Source organism: Ooceraea biroi, chromosome 3 (assembly GCF_003672135.1).
Source record: "Ooceraea biroi isolate clonal line C1 chromosome 3, Obir_v5.4, whole genome shotgun sequence".
Lineage (NCBI taxonomy): Eukaryota > Metazoa > Arthropoda > Insecta > Hymenoptera > Formicidae > Ooceraea > Ooceraea biroi.
This window is the reverse complement of record NC_039508.1, coordinates 2,240,250-2,258,512: the sequence shown is the minus strand read 5'-3', so window position 1 is coordinate 2,258,512 and position 18,263 is coordinate 2,240,250. Positions and strand designations below refer to the sequence as shown.

Sequence of the window (18,263 nt, the reverse complement as noted above, 5' to 3'; positions counted from 1 at the left end):
GCAGCATTTCTGCGACTGTGTCTGGCTCTCGTCGCTCTCACGTCGTTCTCATCCACGAGAACGTATCGTATCGTATGTATGGAAGAAACGGAATTTTCATTATATCGAAGTCTGCAACTCGCGCAAAATTCCGCGAATTTTTCCTCTGGAGGAAAGATACGAAATCGTAAGGCAGCATCCTTTCTGCCAGATGACTCGATTCAATTCGAACGATCGGCGCGTTCCGTTCGCCAGGAAAAAAATTCCTTTCATAAACACGCAACGTTTATGACACGGTAAAGGTATACCCGCTTTATACGCGCGCACTAAATACGGCGCGACAATATATACTCCCTCGAAAATATCTCAAATCTGAGTCAGTGTGTGGAGAATAAATATTTGTCCGCGGCACACGATTGCTGTGCATAACAACGTGCCATTATCGATTGTTGGCTCAGCACGGGAGTCATTTCCGGGTTGGATGTTCTTTAATGTCGAACGCGCGAAATTAGGAGCCGACGTCGCGCGCAATTAACGCGCCGCTGTAATTACGGAGAAGAAGCGGGATACCCTGTGCACCGCTCGCATCGTCATCGTCGTCGTCGTCGGCATCATTATTTAACCACATCTCGTCCCGCCCCGTTTATAGCAATAAACGGCGCGTTTCAATTACGCGATAACACACCTCGACGCGTCTCGAAAAAGGAAGCGCCGCTATATTTAGATACCGGTCTATATCGCGTGGATTATTGATGTTGTTATATACAAGGTCCGCAAATATTTGGATAGACGGCCGCCTCTTCTCGTCATTGTGTCCATGTGATCTCTGTTTCAGCCGATGTCAAATAAACACTCTCAAAATGATGAAATCGCCCAAGGCGCGCGTGGCTTCACGATCGGCCAGACACCGCTAGTTTAAAGACTCCAATGATTTATCGCGTCCAGAGAAAGACGAGAAAGAGCGAAAGACCGATAGATGAGTATTTCCTGTCCACAATTTAAACTCGCGATTACCAACTATCGTGACCGTGATCCTCTGGATTTGAGTTTACGACAGATCTCGTACTTGGTTGCAACTGCTCTGAGTTTTCTACGAAAAGTAAGATTTTAGGTGATGCATGCGGCGAAAATTGAATTTACAATACAAGAGAGAAGTCCGTTTTGCGCTGAAAGCATACACGACTGAAAGAAATACCCGAGGTATTTAACGTATTCATAACGTTGAGAGCCGCTGCAGGCTACGGTGATGTTAGATGGTGCGGCGATTGGAACCGCCAGGTTCGTCAAATATTTGCAATTCGGGCGAGCAATTGCACGGAGGCATCGAAGCTTTCAATTCGTAACGCCAGAAGAGAACGGCGGTCCCTCGCGTGCGATTGAGTGACCTTAAAACCGTCGAGGAGAAGAAGAGGTAAAAAGAAGAAGACGTAGCGGAGCACGAATCGTGGAGCCGATCGACCGACTGCTTATCCGCCTCTTGCGACCACAAAATGTCGAGATTGAGCTTTTGCTCCTGCCTCCTATGAAACCTCGGAAACGCCGGGCGAATGCCTTAACGCGAAGTATTTCGAATTAAGAGAGCCCGCGGCTCGTTTCCCGGATACCTCGGCTTTCGGTCGAGCCACTCGGAAATTTCGTTTGCAACATTATCGATTCGGAGGAGAGGCGTGCACTTGCCGTACGAATGGCGCGATGGGAGATTCGTGCCGGGCGCCCGCGGTTTGATGCATAAGCTGCATACTGATGGTACCGCTCGGACCTGCGTCTACATGTCGACAGCAGTTCTACAGTTACACACCACCGTTCGCTTTCCAACCGCGAGTCCTGCATACCAGAGCACTCCCCCTGGTACCGTGTACTCGTACATGCATATCGGCAAGACGATTGATTTCGCAAACAAGTAAACGGTCAGCTAATTCCACTCGTCATCGAACGGTCACGAGACCGTCTGGGCGTTCCTCGGATTAAGGGGGGAGCCTGCTTTAGAACGCTGAAAATAAGGTATATTTTACGAATTGTTTTTGGAGAAACTATACAGCGGATCATTATAAAACTTTTATGCATTTATTAGTACATGTTTAAAGATAAAAAAATTATTTTTTGATTTGAATATATCGCTTGCAGAGGTCGTCCTGGAGAAATCTTAGTGCAGCCGCGTCGCCGGCGTTGCAAATTGGTGAGCATTCTCCTGCCTCCAAATTTCGTCTAAACTGAAAAATTGAAATATGTTCTCGTTATTTATGAATTCCCATCGTCGATGAACCAAAGAGAGAAGAAAAAAGTTGAAAAGTGCCAAAATGGTGGAGCTTAGAACACAAAAGTACGATTTTTAGGCAAAGTTTTTGAACTTTTTCATGCAAAAATAATTGTTTAACTTAATGTTTTTATGAATATTAAAGGTTCATCGACGATGGGAATTCATAAATAACGAGAAAATATTTCAATTTTTCAGTTTGGATGAAATTTGGAGGCAGGAGAATGCTCACCAATTTACAATGCCTCCAGGACGACCTCTACAGGCGATATATTCAAATAAAAAAATAATTTTTTTATCTTTAAACATGTACTAATAAATGCATAAAAGTTTTATAATGATCCGCTGTATAGTTTCTCCAAAACAATTCGTAAAATTATACCTTATTTTCAACGTTCTAAAGCAGGCTCCCCCCTTAACACCTTTCATTAATGCGCACGAGGAGTGCACGTCGTCGATTATATCTGCTGAACAACGCGGTTCGTTGTTCGCAGCTAACCGGAACCTTCCTCGTTTGACGTTCATATATTCCTTACCGTATCGTCGACACCGAACGTGTTCGCTCGGATCCAGCTCGGATGCGCGTGCATTATCATCGCGTGCGATCCGGATGTCGTTTTTCCTCCAGCTTTGTCACCGCGAATTAATTTTCCTCGCGAACGAAACGGCGAGCATTTGACTTTTAGCCGGAAAAATCGGATGAAAAATCCGACGTGGCATTTTGTCGATCACCGTAAAGCTTTCTCTCTCTTATTCCATCTCGTTTTCGCTATTCTGTGTCCTCTCTCTCTCGCGGCGGCAGAGTTCGACAAGCGCGGAGCTGTGACGGGAAATAATTAAATGAACGCAGCAGAAACGTAAAAGGTCCACAGCTAACGCCAAACCGTTACGGTTCTGTTACCGCGACGTGTGCACGACTCGACGCTCCAGAGCGGTTCCGCGACCAGTTCTCTTCTCCCGTCGTCTCGCAGCTTTTTTGTTTGCCTCACCGCCGCTTTATCTCCCGCTGCTTTTTATTTAAATCTCTCTGACTCAGGAGCGTTTAGTCAGGATTAACAATGAGCTTCGCTCAGAATCGCTCGTATGCGCCTCTTTGTGGCACAAACGTTGGCGAACGAGGCTCAACCTCGGGAAGCAGCCTCGCTGCTGATATGTAGCAGAGTCGGTGATTATTTTTCATCCACGTTGCGCGACACGGCCTACACTCGGTTCTGGCTGTCAGAAACAGCGCTGTCACGTTCGCTTGGTCCAAGGTCTCGGCACGGAGGGTTAAACACGGCCACGATAACGAGAAAATCGTTCTGCAGCGGCACACAGCCAGTGGGTCACGACCTCCTTCCTCTTTCAATTCTCCGGAGGTCGATAGCCTCATTTCTGTCGGTGCGCGCCAATTCCATGACCTACCTTCTCGCGAGCCTATATACGTTCCGACAACGCACACGTATACGCAGAGCACGCACGTGGGTCCTTGTTTTTTTTTACCTCGGAGCGTTAAATTTCTGTGCTTTGCTTGTCTCGAGCGAACGAGTCGAGGAGGACGATCAGGGAATTCGTTGGCGTCTCATGATGTGGCTCGATGATGGAACCCTCGGGTCCAGCCTGCGGCGCTCGAGATCAGTCATCAATTAGCACGATTAGATTCTCGAATGATCGTGATCCGTTTGCGATCGCGATTATAAATGCTGCGGCACGAACGGGTCTCCCAAAGAGTTACAATCTTGCAGCTGCAGTACCCTCTATCAACACTTACTCTCGCTGCGTCCCTCGATACTTGCCAACACCCTCGATTATCTCGCGAAAGGGGGATATTTGCACGTGTTTTCCCTGGCGTTTCGCGATAATAGCGCGCACACACCGGCGTTAAACCCTCGCGTACGATTGACGGCGAGAGCGCAGGGCGAGCGGTGGCAGTGACCCATGACCCGGATCGGAAAGTGGGCGCCGGAGGGGCGTGTATGCACACCCGGCGAGGCCGCGAGGGGTTGGGGTTAGGGTAGGACACCGCTGAGGATCGATTTTCCCTCTTGGTAGGCTCCCTCCGCCCTCGGTGCAGCAAGGGAGGGCAGATCGAAGGGAGGAGAGGGCTCCCGGCGCATACAGAGAGAGGAGCGAGCGCGAGTGAATGAGAGCGCCGATGAGAAAGGCGAGGAGAACTGGATGTGTACGCGCGCGCGTGTGTGTGTGTGAGAAAGAGAACGTTTTCTCTCTCTTTCTCTTTGCGATGTGGATGGACAGACCAAGGAAGAACACAAGGGGTGAATGTGGGAGCATCGGGATGCGAAATAATGAGAGAGATAGAAGACGAGAAAAAAGAGAAACAAAAACAGAGGGAGAGAAAGGGCTTCCTCTTGAGCGCTTCTCTCGATATTCCACCCTTTTTCAGCATCCAAGAGCTTCCGTTTTCCGCCTATGCGCTATATACGCAGCGATACACTCTTCTCGTTTATTCTTACAACTAATTCCTGCGACTCTTCCGAGGAGCAACATTTCTATCACCGCTGTCCTGGTGACGAGAGAAGAGATAAAGAGGAGAGGGAGAGAGAGAGATCGGCTGAAGCCCCCCGAGTCGAAATTTTGCGCCTACTTTAATGCTTTTAGCAGTCGTACGAACCTACTTTTAGGAAAATAGAACCTAGAACTCTTACATTGAAACTCAAACTCCTACAAACAGATGTTAAGACGCTATTTTGACCCTGCAACATTCGGCTATAATCTTGATCGTAACCTGCTTTGACACTCTAGTGGCGAAAAAGGAAATTTCGGACATATTTTAGTGTTAAAGTAGTAGCTAAATAGACGCTGAATAACCCCGAGTCGAAATTTTGCGCCTACTTTAATGCTTTTAGCAGTTTACGAACCTACTTTTAGGAAAATAGAACCTAGAACTCTTACAGTGAAACTCAAACCCCTACAAACAGATGTTAAGACGCTATTTTGACCCTGCAACATTCGGCTATAATCTTGATCGTAACCTGCTTTGACGCTCTAGCGGCAAAAAAGGAAATTTCGGACATATTTTAGTGTTAAAGTAGTAGCTAAATAGACGCTGAATAACCCCGAGTCGAAATTTTGCGCCTACTTTAATGCTTTTAGCAGTTGTACGAACCTACTTTTAGGAAAATAGAACCTAGAACTCTTACATTGAAACTCAAACTCCTACAAACAGATGTTAAGACGCTATTTTGACCTTGCAACATTCGGCTGTAATCTTGATCGTAACCTGCTTTGACGCTCTAGTGGCGAAAAAGGAAATTTCGGACATATTTTAGTGTTAAAGTAGTAGCTAAATAGACGCTGAATAACCCCGAGTCGAAATTTTGCGCCTACTTTAATGCTTTTAGCAGTTTACGAACCTACTTTTAGGAAAATAGAACCTAGAACTCTTACAGTGAAACTCAAACTCCTACAAACAGATGTTAAGACGCTATTTTGACCCTGCAACATTCGGCTATAATCTTGATCGTAACCTGCTTTGACGCTCTAGTGGCGAAAAAGGAAATTTCGGACATATTTTAGTGTTAAAGTAGTAGTTAAATAGACGCTGAATAACCCCGAGTCGAAATTTTGCGCCTACTTTAATGCTTTTAGCAGTTTACGAACCTACTTTTAGGAAAATAGAACCTAGAACTCTTACAGTGAAACTCAAACTCCTACAAACAGATGTTAAGACGCTATTTTGACCCTGCAACATTCAGCTATAATCTTGATCGTAACCTGCTTTGACGCTCTAGCGGCAAAAAAGGAAATTTCGGACATATTTTAGTGTTAAAGTAGTAGCTAAATAGACGCTGAATAACCCCGAGTCGAAATTTTGCGCCTACTTTAATGCTTTTAGCAGTTTACGAACCTACTTTTAGGAAAATAGAACCTAGAACTCTTACAGTGAAACTCAAACCCCTACAAACAGATGTTAAGACGCTATTTTGACCCTGCAACATTCGGCTATAATCTTGATCGTAACCTGCTTTGACGCTCTAGTGGCGAAAAAGGAAATTTCGGACATATTTTAGTGTTAAAGTAGTAGCTAAATAGACGCTGAATAACCCCGAGTCGAAATTTTGCGCCTACTTTAATGCTTTTAGCAGTTTACGAACCTACTTTTAGGAAAATAGAACCTAGAACTCTTACAGTGAAACTCAAACCCCTACAAACAGATGTTAAGACGCTATTTTGACCCTGCAACATTCGGCTATAATCTTGATCGTAACCTGCTTTGACGCTCTAGTGGCGAAAAAGGAAATTTCGGACATATTTTAGTGTTAAAGTAGTAGCTAAATAGACGCTGAATAACCCCGAGTCGAAATTTTGCGCCTACTTTAATGCTTTTAGCAGTTTACGAACCTACTTTTAGGAAAATAGAACCTAGAACTCTTACAGTGAAACTCAAACCCCTACAAACAGATGTTAAGACGCTATTTTGACCCTGCAACATTCAGCTATAATCTTGATCGTAACCTGCTTTGACGCTCTAGCGGCAAAAAAGGAAATTTCGGACATATTTTAGTGTTAAAGTAGTAGCTAAATAGACACTGAATAACGCCTCGGATGAAGAATTCGAGGTTCAATGTAGAACTAAAATTTCTAAGACCACTGTTTGATCGAAAGAGGAAAGTTGACACTGTGTGTCTGTCGGAGGGCTCCGACCGATCGCCTATGATAACGTTATTGGCTCGTATTCCGGCGACCACGTCTAAGCACCGAGTGCAGTCATCCGGTACCACGAACGGCTCCCGTTATTTCTTTTACGTCAAAGAGGAGCTACCCTCGCCGGAAACTCCCTGCAGACTCGGACGGCCAGTAAATACACGCGACGGAAATAATTCGGTAATTTCGGTAACAGCTGGGCTACGGGCGGCAACAGCAACGAGATATACTATCGACAGTGCGCGGTGTACTATCGCAATCTGGACACGAAATCGATGCAAATGTGATAATACGGTTTATTATTATCCCGCTGGTTCTATACCAGCGAGCCGCGGCTGATATCGCACATGTATAATACGATACACTCTCGGTACGTAGTAGCGACATTGTATAACTGATATAATTGTACAATCGCATGAATATACCGTATCGCGGGCAATACCTAGTTGTGTAAGATCAATGCGAGCGTAATGATACGGTTTATTATTATCCTCTGCGGTCTTATACCGGGACAGAGATATACGCTCGCATTATACACATAATATAACGCGGATAACGTGTACTTTTCTACGGAACTCCAACATTCTTGTTTGTCAAACTAGTCTCGTACGAGTATAGACGTTGTCTTGGATTCTTGGACGCTGAACGATGCGCAACGTGACATTTTCACGCGCATTTGCTCGTCATTGCGTTCGAGTACGCGATGTCGCATTGCGCTCATTTGCGCTCGAAAATCTCGACTCGACGCCGAAAATTTGATTCATCCACGCATCACGCGAAAGAGACACGTTCCGACCACATACGGACGCGTGGAGTGGCTCTTGCGATAACGATGCGGTTGATTGACGATGATTGTTATCGCGGATGTCCCGCATCGATCGAAACCAGTTCAACTTGATTTTCACGAATTCACGAGTTGCCGCGATGCACGAGTGTTTGCTGTACTTTTTGCTTTCTTCTCTCACGTGGTTGGTTCATCGCACTGTTTGACGAACTGAGAAACGCGTGGAGGAATGTTGGAAAATTATTTTCGACATGATTTCGCAGGGTTTACCGGCGTTCGCGATAACTCCTCCTGAAATTACTAACGTTTGCTTAAAAGCGAAACGAGTTGCTTAAGAGCATCGAGTGCGTCTTTCCGTCTTTTCATTCGGCACACATAACGCGTGGAATATTCATAAAGCATTGCGAATGCCATGGCGCGCGCACACGCGTACACACAGGTACACGTGGTTATTGAATACATATTTTAGAAAATACATACACCGCCGCACACACTGTTGCGACCGAGGGAAAACGTTGAACAAACAAAGCGTTGCGGGAAGCACGTGTAGACATTCATGAAAAATTATCGCGTTTAAACTGTTAAAACGAAACATTTGCAGCTGTACAATTCTCGCTGATCCTCATTGTTTTATTTTGTTTCAGTTTTCTAGATAAGGTAGCCATTGTAAAACAGCCGGATTACACGCCCACGGAGCAGGTGAGTACCATCAGCTTTTCATCCAGAAACAAGTGTCGGTACCGGTGTAACTTTATTTCCGAATTTCCCGATTTCCTCAAAGGTCCACCTCGTGGGTGGATTTACTTAAAGCGCGGCTAATTAATAAACGCACACGAAGTTACACCGGTCTCGCAGCTTGTCCGAGCTTGACCAGCAGCTCGAAGAGCAATCGGCCACGTGTGACGTAACCGTGCCACTGTTCTGTTTCAGGACATCTTGAGGTGTCGAGTCCTCACGTCTGGTATTTTTGAGACGCGGTTCCAGGTCGACAAAGTAAACTTTCAGTAAGTCCTAGTCGCGACACACCGCTACCACGACTCGCGCGCGCGCTTTACTCCAATGTCGTGTGACTATATATAGCCGACGTATTACAGTAACATCGGCCGACGGTAAATATAAACGCAAAGCGGCGCCGGCAGCGCGCATCTTAGCCTAGCGCCTAGCCTCTATGTATTAAGCCCGTTGCCGGCGAGACTTACACTACGTTATAACGTGTAAGCTGAAATCCGTTAACCGCGTTAACGCCTCCGCAACTTCATAACATTCTCCCTTTTTGCGTTCACTCGCAGGTCACGTACGGCGTTCCACATTATTTTCTACAGGCCCAACTATCTCTTTGTCGCTCCGCCGTCTCTGTGTCGCGCCGTTTCACGGGCTGCACAAATCCGACGCGGATCCCTCACCGCGAGTAAATGATCGCAAACTTTGCCCATCTATGATCTCAACTATACGAATATCTTTCTTCAAAAGGGCCCTTGGCATGGCTTATATTTTTAGATTGAAACGTTTTCTTTCTGTGGCTCGAGCGTCTGTTCAATCAAAAGACTCGAGAGTATTAGTCCCTCGTGTGATTTTTAAACGATGCTAAAGGAACGCGATATTATGCGCGACGCGACGTTGCAGTTTGGCGTTTTATTGAATATTTCTCTTGTTTTGCAGCATGTTCGACGTTGGTGGTCAGCGCGACGAAAGGAGAAAATGGATACAGTGCTTTAACGATGTGACGGCGATTATATTTGTCACGGCGTGTAGTAGTTACAATATGGTACTCAGGGAAGATCCTACGAAGTTGAGACTCAGAGAGAGTCTCGATCTTTTCAAAAGCATCTGGAACAATCGGTACGTTGCTCCGATTTCTGTCTTTCATCGAGCCCTTTCAAAACGACATTAACGTGCCGCTTCCTCGTCTGTTGTGCAGGTGGCTCCGCACGATTTCTGTGATCCTGTTTCTAAACAAGCAAGATTTGCTGGCCGAAAAAATCAAGGCGGGCAAGCACAAACTGGAGGACTACTTTCCGGAATTCGCGCGTTACCAAACGCCAGTCGAGCCTGGGGTGGTCGCAGATCCCTCGGAACCTCCCGACGTCATAAGGGCCAAGTACTTTATCAGAGACGAATTTCTCGTAAGTGTTAATGCGGGTGTGATCACCTTTCGCGGTTTTTCATCTAAAATATCCCCGACGTTTTAACGTTTTTCCTTTTTCGTTCCTTTTTCTAGCGTATAAGTACGGCGAGCGGCGACGGCAAGCACTATTGTTATCCGCACTTCACGTGTGCCGTCGACACGGAGAACATCAAGAGAGTGTTCAACGATTGCCGGGATATCATCCAGCGGATGCACCTGCGTCAATACGAGCTCTTGTGACTTCGTTCCTGCCGACGTCTCCTGTCATCATCCGTTGTTCATTCGACTGTCATGTTCACGCCGCGCCTCGAGCCGTTGCAAACGCCGCGAGCCGGATGAGCGAGCGAGCGAGCGAACGACTCGCGAACCGTGGCCGCGAGGACTCGCGAGCCCGCAAAACGGAGTGTACGCGCGAGGGTGTATTCAGGTAACGCGTGCGCGCGGAGGTCTTCCTCGCCAGTACGGAGCCGAAAAAGCGTAGCCAGAGGACGACACCGCATCCGTCGAGAGTGCGCCAGCGGACACTGAGAGTGAGACTACGAGTCGATCGAATTGCCCTCGTCAATGGGATTCAAGATGACGAGGAGCTCGTGCGCCAACACGCTGCTACGAGTCTCTCTCCGCTGTGGTAAAATTCTCTCTCTCGGAGAAACGGAACGTTCCCTCGTAAATGCGCGTAAATAAATCGCACGAACAATTCGCAAGCGAGACGGTGCGATACAGCGCGTCGACACGCCACGTGTCCCGCCCCCGCGATCGTTCGACGGAAACGAACGAGCGGCCCCTCCAGCGGGCGTATTCTCGGTCACTCGACTCTTTTGAGTTTTGAGGAAAGAGCGTGCTGAACTCTCGTCGTCCGGCAGACGGCGGGAATGAATCTCGCTCGCGCTTGAGCTGAATCGCGCGCGTATGAGCTTTGTTATCCTTCGCGTGTTCCTCCGTTTCCCTCGAAACAGGAACGCGCGAAATCCTGCGCGAGCCGAGACGTCGTCGCCCATCGGGTGCGACGACGGCGGCGTTTTCGTGGATTCGCGCGACGATTTTCTTCGTTCAGCACACTCTCCGCGTGAATTATTATCGGTTAGCTTAGCGTTAAGGATGTTTCCTAAGACTTAGGCGAACCTCTCCGGTAAAGAAAAAAAAAACAAAACGAAGAACTTTTATCGTTTTTTCGTCTTTCTCCCTTACTCGTTTTTCGAATCTCCGCTATACTTTTGCCTAGCTCCTCTTTACATCTCGCTTAGAATCTCCGCGTCTCTTGTTCCCTCCGTTTCCTTTCGTTCGAATTCGTTGAGCTTTCGACTTTCGAATCTCGATTCTTGTTTTTTTTTCTTCTTTTTTATCACATTGGCCCGACCCGTAGGAGTCTCAGCCGCGCCCTTTTTATGAGAAGAGTATTTTGTGAGATTTTACAGTATTTCGAAGACCGTTTTGATTATATAACTATGTACCGAGTATATATGTACAGGGTGACCGTCCACGGATTCTCATCGTTTTTACGTACGTTTCTTATGATCGAGGTTTCTCACGGATATGGATTTCCCCTTTTTTTATCGATATATATGTATATGTATGTATATGCATGTATATATATATATATACACATACCGTATAAATCTCGAGTTACTTTTTAGTTTCTCTGTACTTAGGCACGTGCGCTACCGCAACAGCAGTCGTCTGTATATCCTAGCCCACGTAAGAGATGTGCCACACGTTCAAGTTGTTCTTTTACTGCGCACGCAAGTATAAGTTTCGCGGTATGTTGCACGCACGACGACTTGTTTCAGACTTGTGTAAGCGAGCAATCATTTTACTTTCGCACTTCGAAATTCGCGTCTTGCTTTCAGGGAAATCGTCATGCCCCCCCTCCTCCCCCCGACGATACGTGGTAACGTGGTGTACAAATCTAATGCGACTGACCCGATAGTCAATCACGCTGGATCACTTTTGCGGTGTAAATGTCCCGAAAAAACGAAAACGGAAAGGGCCGATATGCGAAAGTCTTATTTCTCGCATATAACCACTCATAGTTTCATCCACTTTCCTCGTCGTCGCTACTTGGACACCCTGTATGTGATAAGCTTACCCTCCATCTTTCCCTCGAATTCGATCACGTACTTTGATCGACGTTACATCGAAAGATAACGGGATATTTGCACGCCAATGACGTATATACATAGATCAAGCAATGAAATTCGCTAATTGGCAGCCGCTGTTTTAATCAGAAGTCGGAATATTTTTAGACTACACTATTCATTAAGTTATCGAAAATGGTCGCAAGCTTATAATTCGTAATTGATATCACATAATATATAATCATCATGTAATATAATTAATATAATAATTTTATAAAAAGAAGAAACATATATTTTTATGGCACTCAAAAGATATATCAAGCCTTAGGGTCGTGCACTGGGGGAAGATTGATTGATGCTGTCGAGCATTAGACAAAGAGACGAGACTTTAAGAAACGAGTCTTCGCGCACTTGTATCGTCAATTGCTACAACCTTGTTCAAGAAGAATCAAGGAGTACTTGGTCTATGCGCGTATATCATTGCGTGCTCGCGTATCGCGTTGTTTCAAGGATGTATGCGCTAAGTTAAGAGTGCATCGCAATGTATCCGGCCGTTATTCCTATTCTTCTCTGATCAACTGATTGTTAATCGTTTTTATAAATCTTTACATTTTAATGTCTTTGCCGTAAGGTAGATCGCACAATCGAAACGGCTGGTTTTGACTCACGTCGCATTGTTCAATTCACCGAATAATTTTTAAGATTTAAATACCACAAGAGTACATTCTCTACGAACAATTTTCGCGCGATTTTATCTTTTTGTTTTTTATTAATTTGCCGTTTTACTCGCAGCATTCTATTTTTACCTCGCTCGATCCATTAAATTAATCACCACACTCGCGCACGGTTTCACGGTTTTCACATTGTCAACTGTAGCTCTCCACGAGAATAGGAATTTCGGGCATTGCATAACAGGTATCCTCTACATGCCGACGCGTCCGCAACTACGTAACTGTAATTTCATGTAATATCTCGATGCAAGCAGATATAGTGACACGAATAAGAAGCCCGAGCATTAAACGTACAGTACATCTTGACTCACTTAGCGCAGTAACGATATAAAAAAGTCGCCGAATTAAATTGAGAGAATCCCAATGTGGCTCCACGAACACGCAGGAACAAAGGAAAAATCGCTTCGATTCCACCTGATACGTGCGGAGAAACGAAGCGTGACGGCCACTTGATTCGTGTCACTGTATACGTTTGTGTATGCCGTCGTACCTAGTGCATAACACACACATACACACAGACAAGTCGTAGATTGTAACGTTATTTATAATTTCGCGAAGCGTTATTTTTACTGACGACTGACGACAAACAGAAAGAGAGAGAGAGAAAGAGAGGGAGAGAAAGAAGAAGGAGTGCATGTGTGAGAGAAAGGCAAGAATCTCTTTGCGGTTTTTACCTGTCGACAACTTCCGTGGAGACTTGGATGTTCACGTCCGGCACAAAGCTGCGTGTGGAAAGCGAGTAATTGGCACCTCGCCGCGAGTAATAATCTCGTACCTGCGTTTTTTGCGCCCCTGCCTCGCCCCCCCCCCTTCTTCTCTTTTCTACAGATGAGTAACGAGCCCTAATTTCTGATTTCGAGTACTGATTTACGTAGCGACGTCGAACGGAAATTAGCGCGAGAGCGAGAGACAAATCGAAGCCACGTGATAACGAATTTCTATCGTCCACGCTACCGGTTGCGACAGCGTGCACGACACGCGAGGACAGAATGTCGCTATTATTCACGGATCATGAAAGAAAAGAATTCACGAATGTTAATATAGCGTTTGTGTGCGCGCGTATGTATGTGTATGCGGGCGTGCGTGTATGTATGTGCGTGTACGCAAGCAAGAGGTAGGCGATATGCGATGTGCCGAATAAATAGTAAATTTTACGTGGCCGTGATTATATAGAAAAGAGCGCGACACAGGTATCGTGTACGTACAATGTGTATTGTGTGCCCGTGTATACGATGCATATTATATATACACGATATTTTGTTATAGACATACGCCAAGATCGCACAAGTTTTCCTTTTCTTTTATCGTAAATAAATGGGCATCTATGCGAGTAATTGTATATGTATATATATGTATATGTAAAATATCGCGACGCAGGTGTGTCATTATTTAATCACGACATTATGTAAATACGACAGTGTTGGATTCCGTATTATCGAGACAAAGCAATGACGTTATGATTTCAGCGGTCCGTTCAAAATTACGCGTCTCACAACTCGAATCGCGGCGGGTACGAAGCGGCGGATAACGCCAACAGAAAAGAGTCGCGTTCTGTGAACCGATGAAGCGCCGTCATCAGCGTTGACGATCGAGCACGAGACACGAGTCTTGCCTGTCTCGCGGCGATCGTGAACGTTATTTAGTCGACGATGACACACACACACACACACACACACCATTAGAGAGCAGTCGAATCGCTACGCAGCACAAATCGTCGATACAGAAAGACGAATGCACGTTGTCCGCGAAGCGCATTATTGTTTCGTCTTTAGCAATATTCTTTGTGGACCACGTCGCCGATTATGTAGCCTTAAATAGCGAAAGTGAAAGTAGACGCGTGTAATTGGAATTAGCGTTAACGGAAACGGGGGCATAGGAAGGTTCCAGATTAATCGCTAACAAAGAATCGTAGTCGCCGGCTGTTGCGATCCAACTATCCGTGTGAGAATCTGGCAATCTGCGGCCCGGTTACACCAACGTCGATTACCACTAATTTTGGTTAATTCTAGCCACTTCTCCAGAGATACCTCTTGTGTATAGATAAAGAAAAGGGAGGTCTAACAGGCGTCTGAAATATTAGAATCTCATTTAGACGTCTTTATCTTTTAGAGATTTCCAAGTGATTTAACGATGATTAATGAACCGTTGGTGCAACTCCGCCTCAGCGTTACCTCTGATGCGATAGCTGAGAACTCGATAGACAACTATCGGACAACTTGCTTCCGAATTCGAAAGCGTTATGCATTTCATGAGAACACGAGACGTCTACTCTTGATGATGCGCCCAGCTGAACGCCGCGCATCACAACATTAACATTAGATCATTGAGCGAATCATTATCGTCGTTATGCTGTTATTGGATAAACAATCTGCTCGCATTGTCGAATTTGAAAAAAAGGTGAATAGTATCGTTGTAACATTAATTATTATTCATCGTGACGGGCGATTGTCGTGGCGATCATTGTTGGAAATTGTCTTACTGAAAGTAACGGCTCGAGCGAGTTCTTTGTAACGCTAGTGTCGACTTTGCGAAATTAGTTGTAATTGTGTAAACCAAAGTCTCTCGGCAATTCACACGCATGATGTAATTTACTTTGGATTTTAAAAGAGATTTGTAAAATTTTATATCTTGTTTTCTACGTGTCGTTGTATTTTACGCGTCTACGATGATACGTTTTAATTAATCTGAAAAGGAATAACGAACGGTTTTAAAGCGCGTTACGTTCCCTTTTGCTGCCTCTCGAAGGGAAAATCGAAAATTGATTTTTCGGGCTGACTACACTACACGTCTTTCGCTTGGTCGAGGGCATTTCAGGGTGTCGATGAAATGCGCGGAAATTCTCGTAAAGTGAAATTGTACGGAGCACACACGCTTGCAAGTTCACGTTACCATCTGTCACGAATGAACCGTATTCGACGATTAGTTTTAAGCAATAAGCTGCGAGATAATGTCAGGTACACTCTTGTCTTGGATGGTTTCATTGACGGAATCGGAAACGTTCATATGTTTAGCGATGTTATTCGAGAGAGAGAAAGAGAGAGATGTGTTATGTATATATTCGTTATATTTATTAAAATTTTAAACTATATTGAAAGCGACGTAAATCCAGCGATTTAATGCGCAATGCGTGGAACGCACGGGCATTCCCATGGTGAATTTATTTCGATTTGAATCGACGTCTCGGTGAAATCATCCAAATGTGGCATAATCTTTCGGAGCTGGGCCAGTGCACTATCTTATCGCTCTTCCAATGGCGGAGAGAAAAGGAAATGTTCCATTATCTTATATCTATATCATGGATATAGATTCCACCATGGTTCCATAGTGGATCGTGCCTTTCTATACTTTTTCTCGGTCGTTTCGTTGATTCTTGATTTGTCGGAAAATTTAATTCCTTTCCTAGGCAAATTAGAAACGCGGAGCGATCTTACGTTGCATCGAACGTTAGAGAAACGGTCTTCAATTTCTGATAAAGTCGAGTCTATTTCTACCTGAATATTTCACAAAGTATCAAGGAAGAAAAAAAAGATAACGTTCTAATCATCCAATTTCGACTAATAATAACATTCTATTTCTTATGCCACAAATGTTGCTTTTATTTGCGATCTCGTTACCTGCACAATTTTCTAACGTGAGATCGCTCCGCCGTTTTAGAGAAAATTTAAAAAGCATGAGAAAGAAGCTACTTGTGCCTCGAGCGCGTCACCTATTCTAGAAATTAAGTGATTAATCGAAATGGTATCATTTCTATAAGGATATATATGTGGTGAACGATCGTCAGTGCTATTTGGAATTTGACTTTTTCTAGTCTTCGATAGCAGTTTGCTGGACTCCACATTTTTATAAAGCATAAAGTATCGCCGTTAACCATGAACATCATCGCGCGTTTAATGGTACATATTATAAGAGATATATACAGAGAGAGAAAAAAGAGAGAAAGAAAGTGAGATTGCGTATGTGTGTCTGAGAGAATGCGAGAGAGAGAAAGAAGGAGATCGGATTCTCATTGTTCTTATCCTAGAAAGAAGATGTATCCAATAAGTTATAACGCGCCTGCGGATTAAAATAGTCACGATTGGAAGAGACTAACAAACACAAATGTCGTTCCGTAAAAAAGATAATCACTTGTAATCTAAATCACTGACTGACGAGAACGATAAGTCGCATAATTATTTCGCGTGTGAGAGCGTGACGAGAACGCGAGGAAAAAAAGAAACCAAAAAGAAAGGAAGGGAAGAGAGGAGAGTTACCAAGCTCGTCAATAATTACGTCCCTCCGTGTCCCCAATTTTCTCTCGTATCCTCAATTCATTCGTTATTGCGTGTCTCTTAGAAAGATGTCTAGCTGAAGACTTAAAAATGAATTATTATTATTATCAGTGCAAAAGTGCGCGCGCGAGAGAGAGAGAAGAGCAAAAGCGTGAAAGATGATATCTTTGATGGTGACATTTTAGCACTGTGTTAATTTAGGAACGAGTGAGTGACGCGAATCGAATAGGAGTAAACGTGAATGTGAGTGACTGGCGAACCCGTGGAATTCATTAGGAAATCAAATTCGTATTGTTCGTGCCACGATTCCCATCAACTTCTGTCGTACTCGTCATCGTCGATCGTGATTCTGTCGGTCGGGATTACACCGATGTCCGGGAGAAAGGGGGAAGCGAGCGAGATGAAGTGGATCAATATAGTACCTCGCGTACACACAGTGCAATTAACAAAGATAAGAAAAAAAAACATTATGCTGCCGTATAAAAAGTACGCAAAGGATCAAACGCATACGTGATTAGAGGCACTTGACGTGTGTCGATGTGTGTCGATATGTATCTGCTGGTGCCATTCGAATGTGAATCGTGGAACGAACAAGTAGAACAATAACAGATATACATATAAATATATATATATATATATAAATATAAATATATATTATATAAATATATAAATACAATTCATTGAATCAATCGCGGATCGAATGGTGTGCTTTGTACGTATGCTCCGGCGGCGTGTATGGGATTACGTGCGTGACTGCGTTAACGTGTTGCTAGATTACAAGGATAATATTTCATTCTCATTCTGTGATGACTGTCTGCGAAATACGAGAGGCGAGAGAAGAACAAGAAATGTTTACATGGAGTCTTAAGGCTAATGGATTAATCAATTGATTTAGCGAATAAAGATTTAATTAACAGTCGTTGTACTAACTGCGCAAAAGAAAAAGAGAAAGAGAGGAAGAAAAGGAGAGATGAATCTTTATAGACGTAAGGAGACGCATGTGTCTTACGTTCGTACGTACGTGAAGAAAAAAGGCGGATACGATAAATTCGTCGCGCGCAAGACACAGAATTTTAAAAACGTTAAACAAAGAAAACAGAGAATACGCTGTATCCGAATTGCGGCGGAAAAAGAGCAGTATGATTTGTATACTGTATAACTTTAGTCGTTTACCATTGCTTTCGAGAATATATAAGAGTTATGTGTATAAATTATTATGTATAATTAAACAAAAGTCATTTAGTAAATTTTAAGCGTACGTAATATATTATAAATACAGAGAACACAACACAGAAAACAACATATATAAATATAAATATTTATATATATATATATATATAAATATTATAAAGAAATTATATATACGAGAGCGAAGAGCTGCTGTATCATACGTTTGTGTAACT

General features: G+C 44.3%; 1 protein-coding gene across 1 annotated transcript in view; it reads left to right on the top strand.

Moving 5' to 3' along the window:
• Positions 1-18,107, top strand: part of LOC105283208 (guanine nucleotide-binding protein G(s) subunit alpha) — a 33,247-nt gene extending 15,140 nt beyond the window's left edge. The window contains exons 6-10 of the mRNA XM_011345799.3: positions 8,306-8,360; positions 8,592-8,665; positions 9,321-9,500; positions 9,580-9,784; positions 9,880-18,107. Of these exons, the coding sequence (XP_011344101.1) occupies positions 8,306-8,360; positions 8,592-8,665; positions 9,321-9,500; positions 9,580-9,784; positions 9,880-10,026 (661 nt within the window). The 3' untranslated portion in view covers positions 10,027-18,107. The remainder of the gene's footprint in view (positions 1-8,305; positions 8,361-8,591; positions 8,666-9,320; positions 9,501-9,579; positions 9,785-9,879) is intronic.
• Positions 18,108-18,263: the final 156 nt, after the last annotated feature.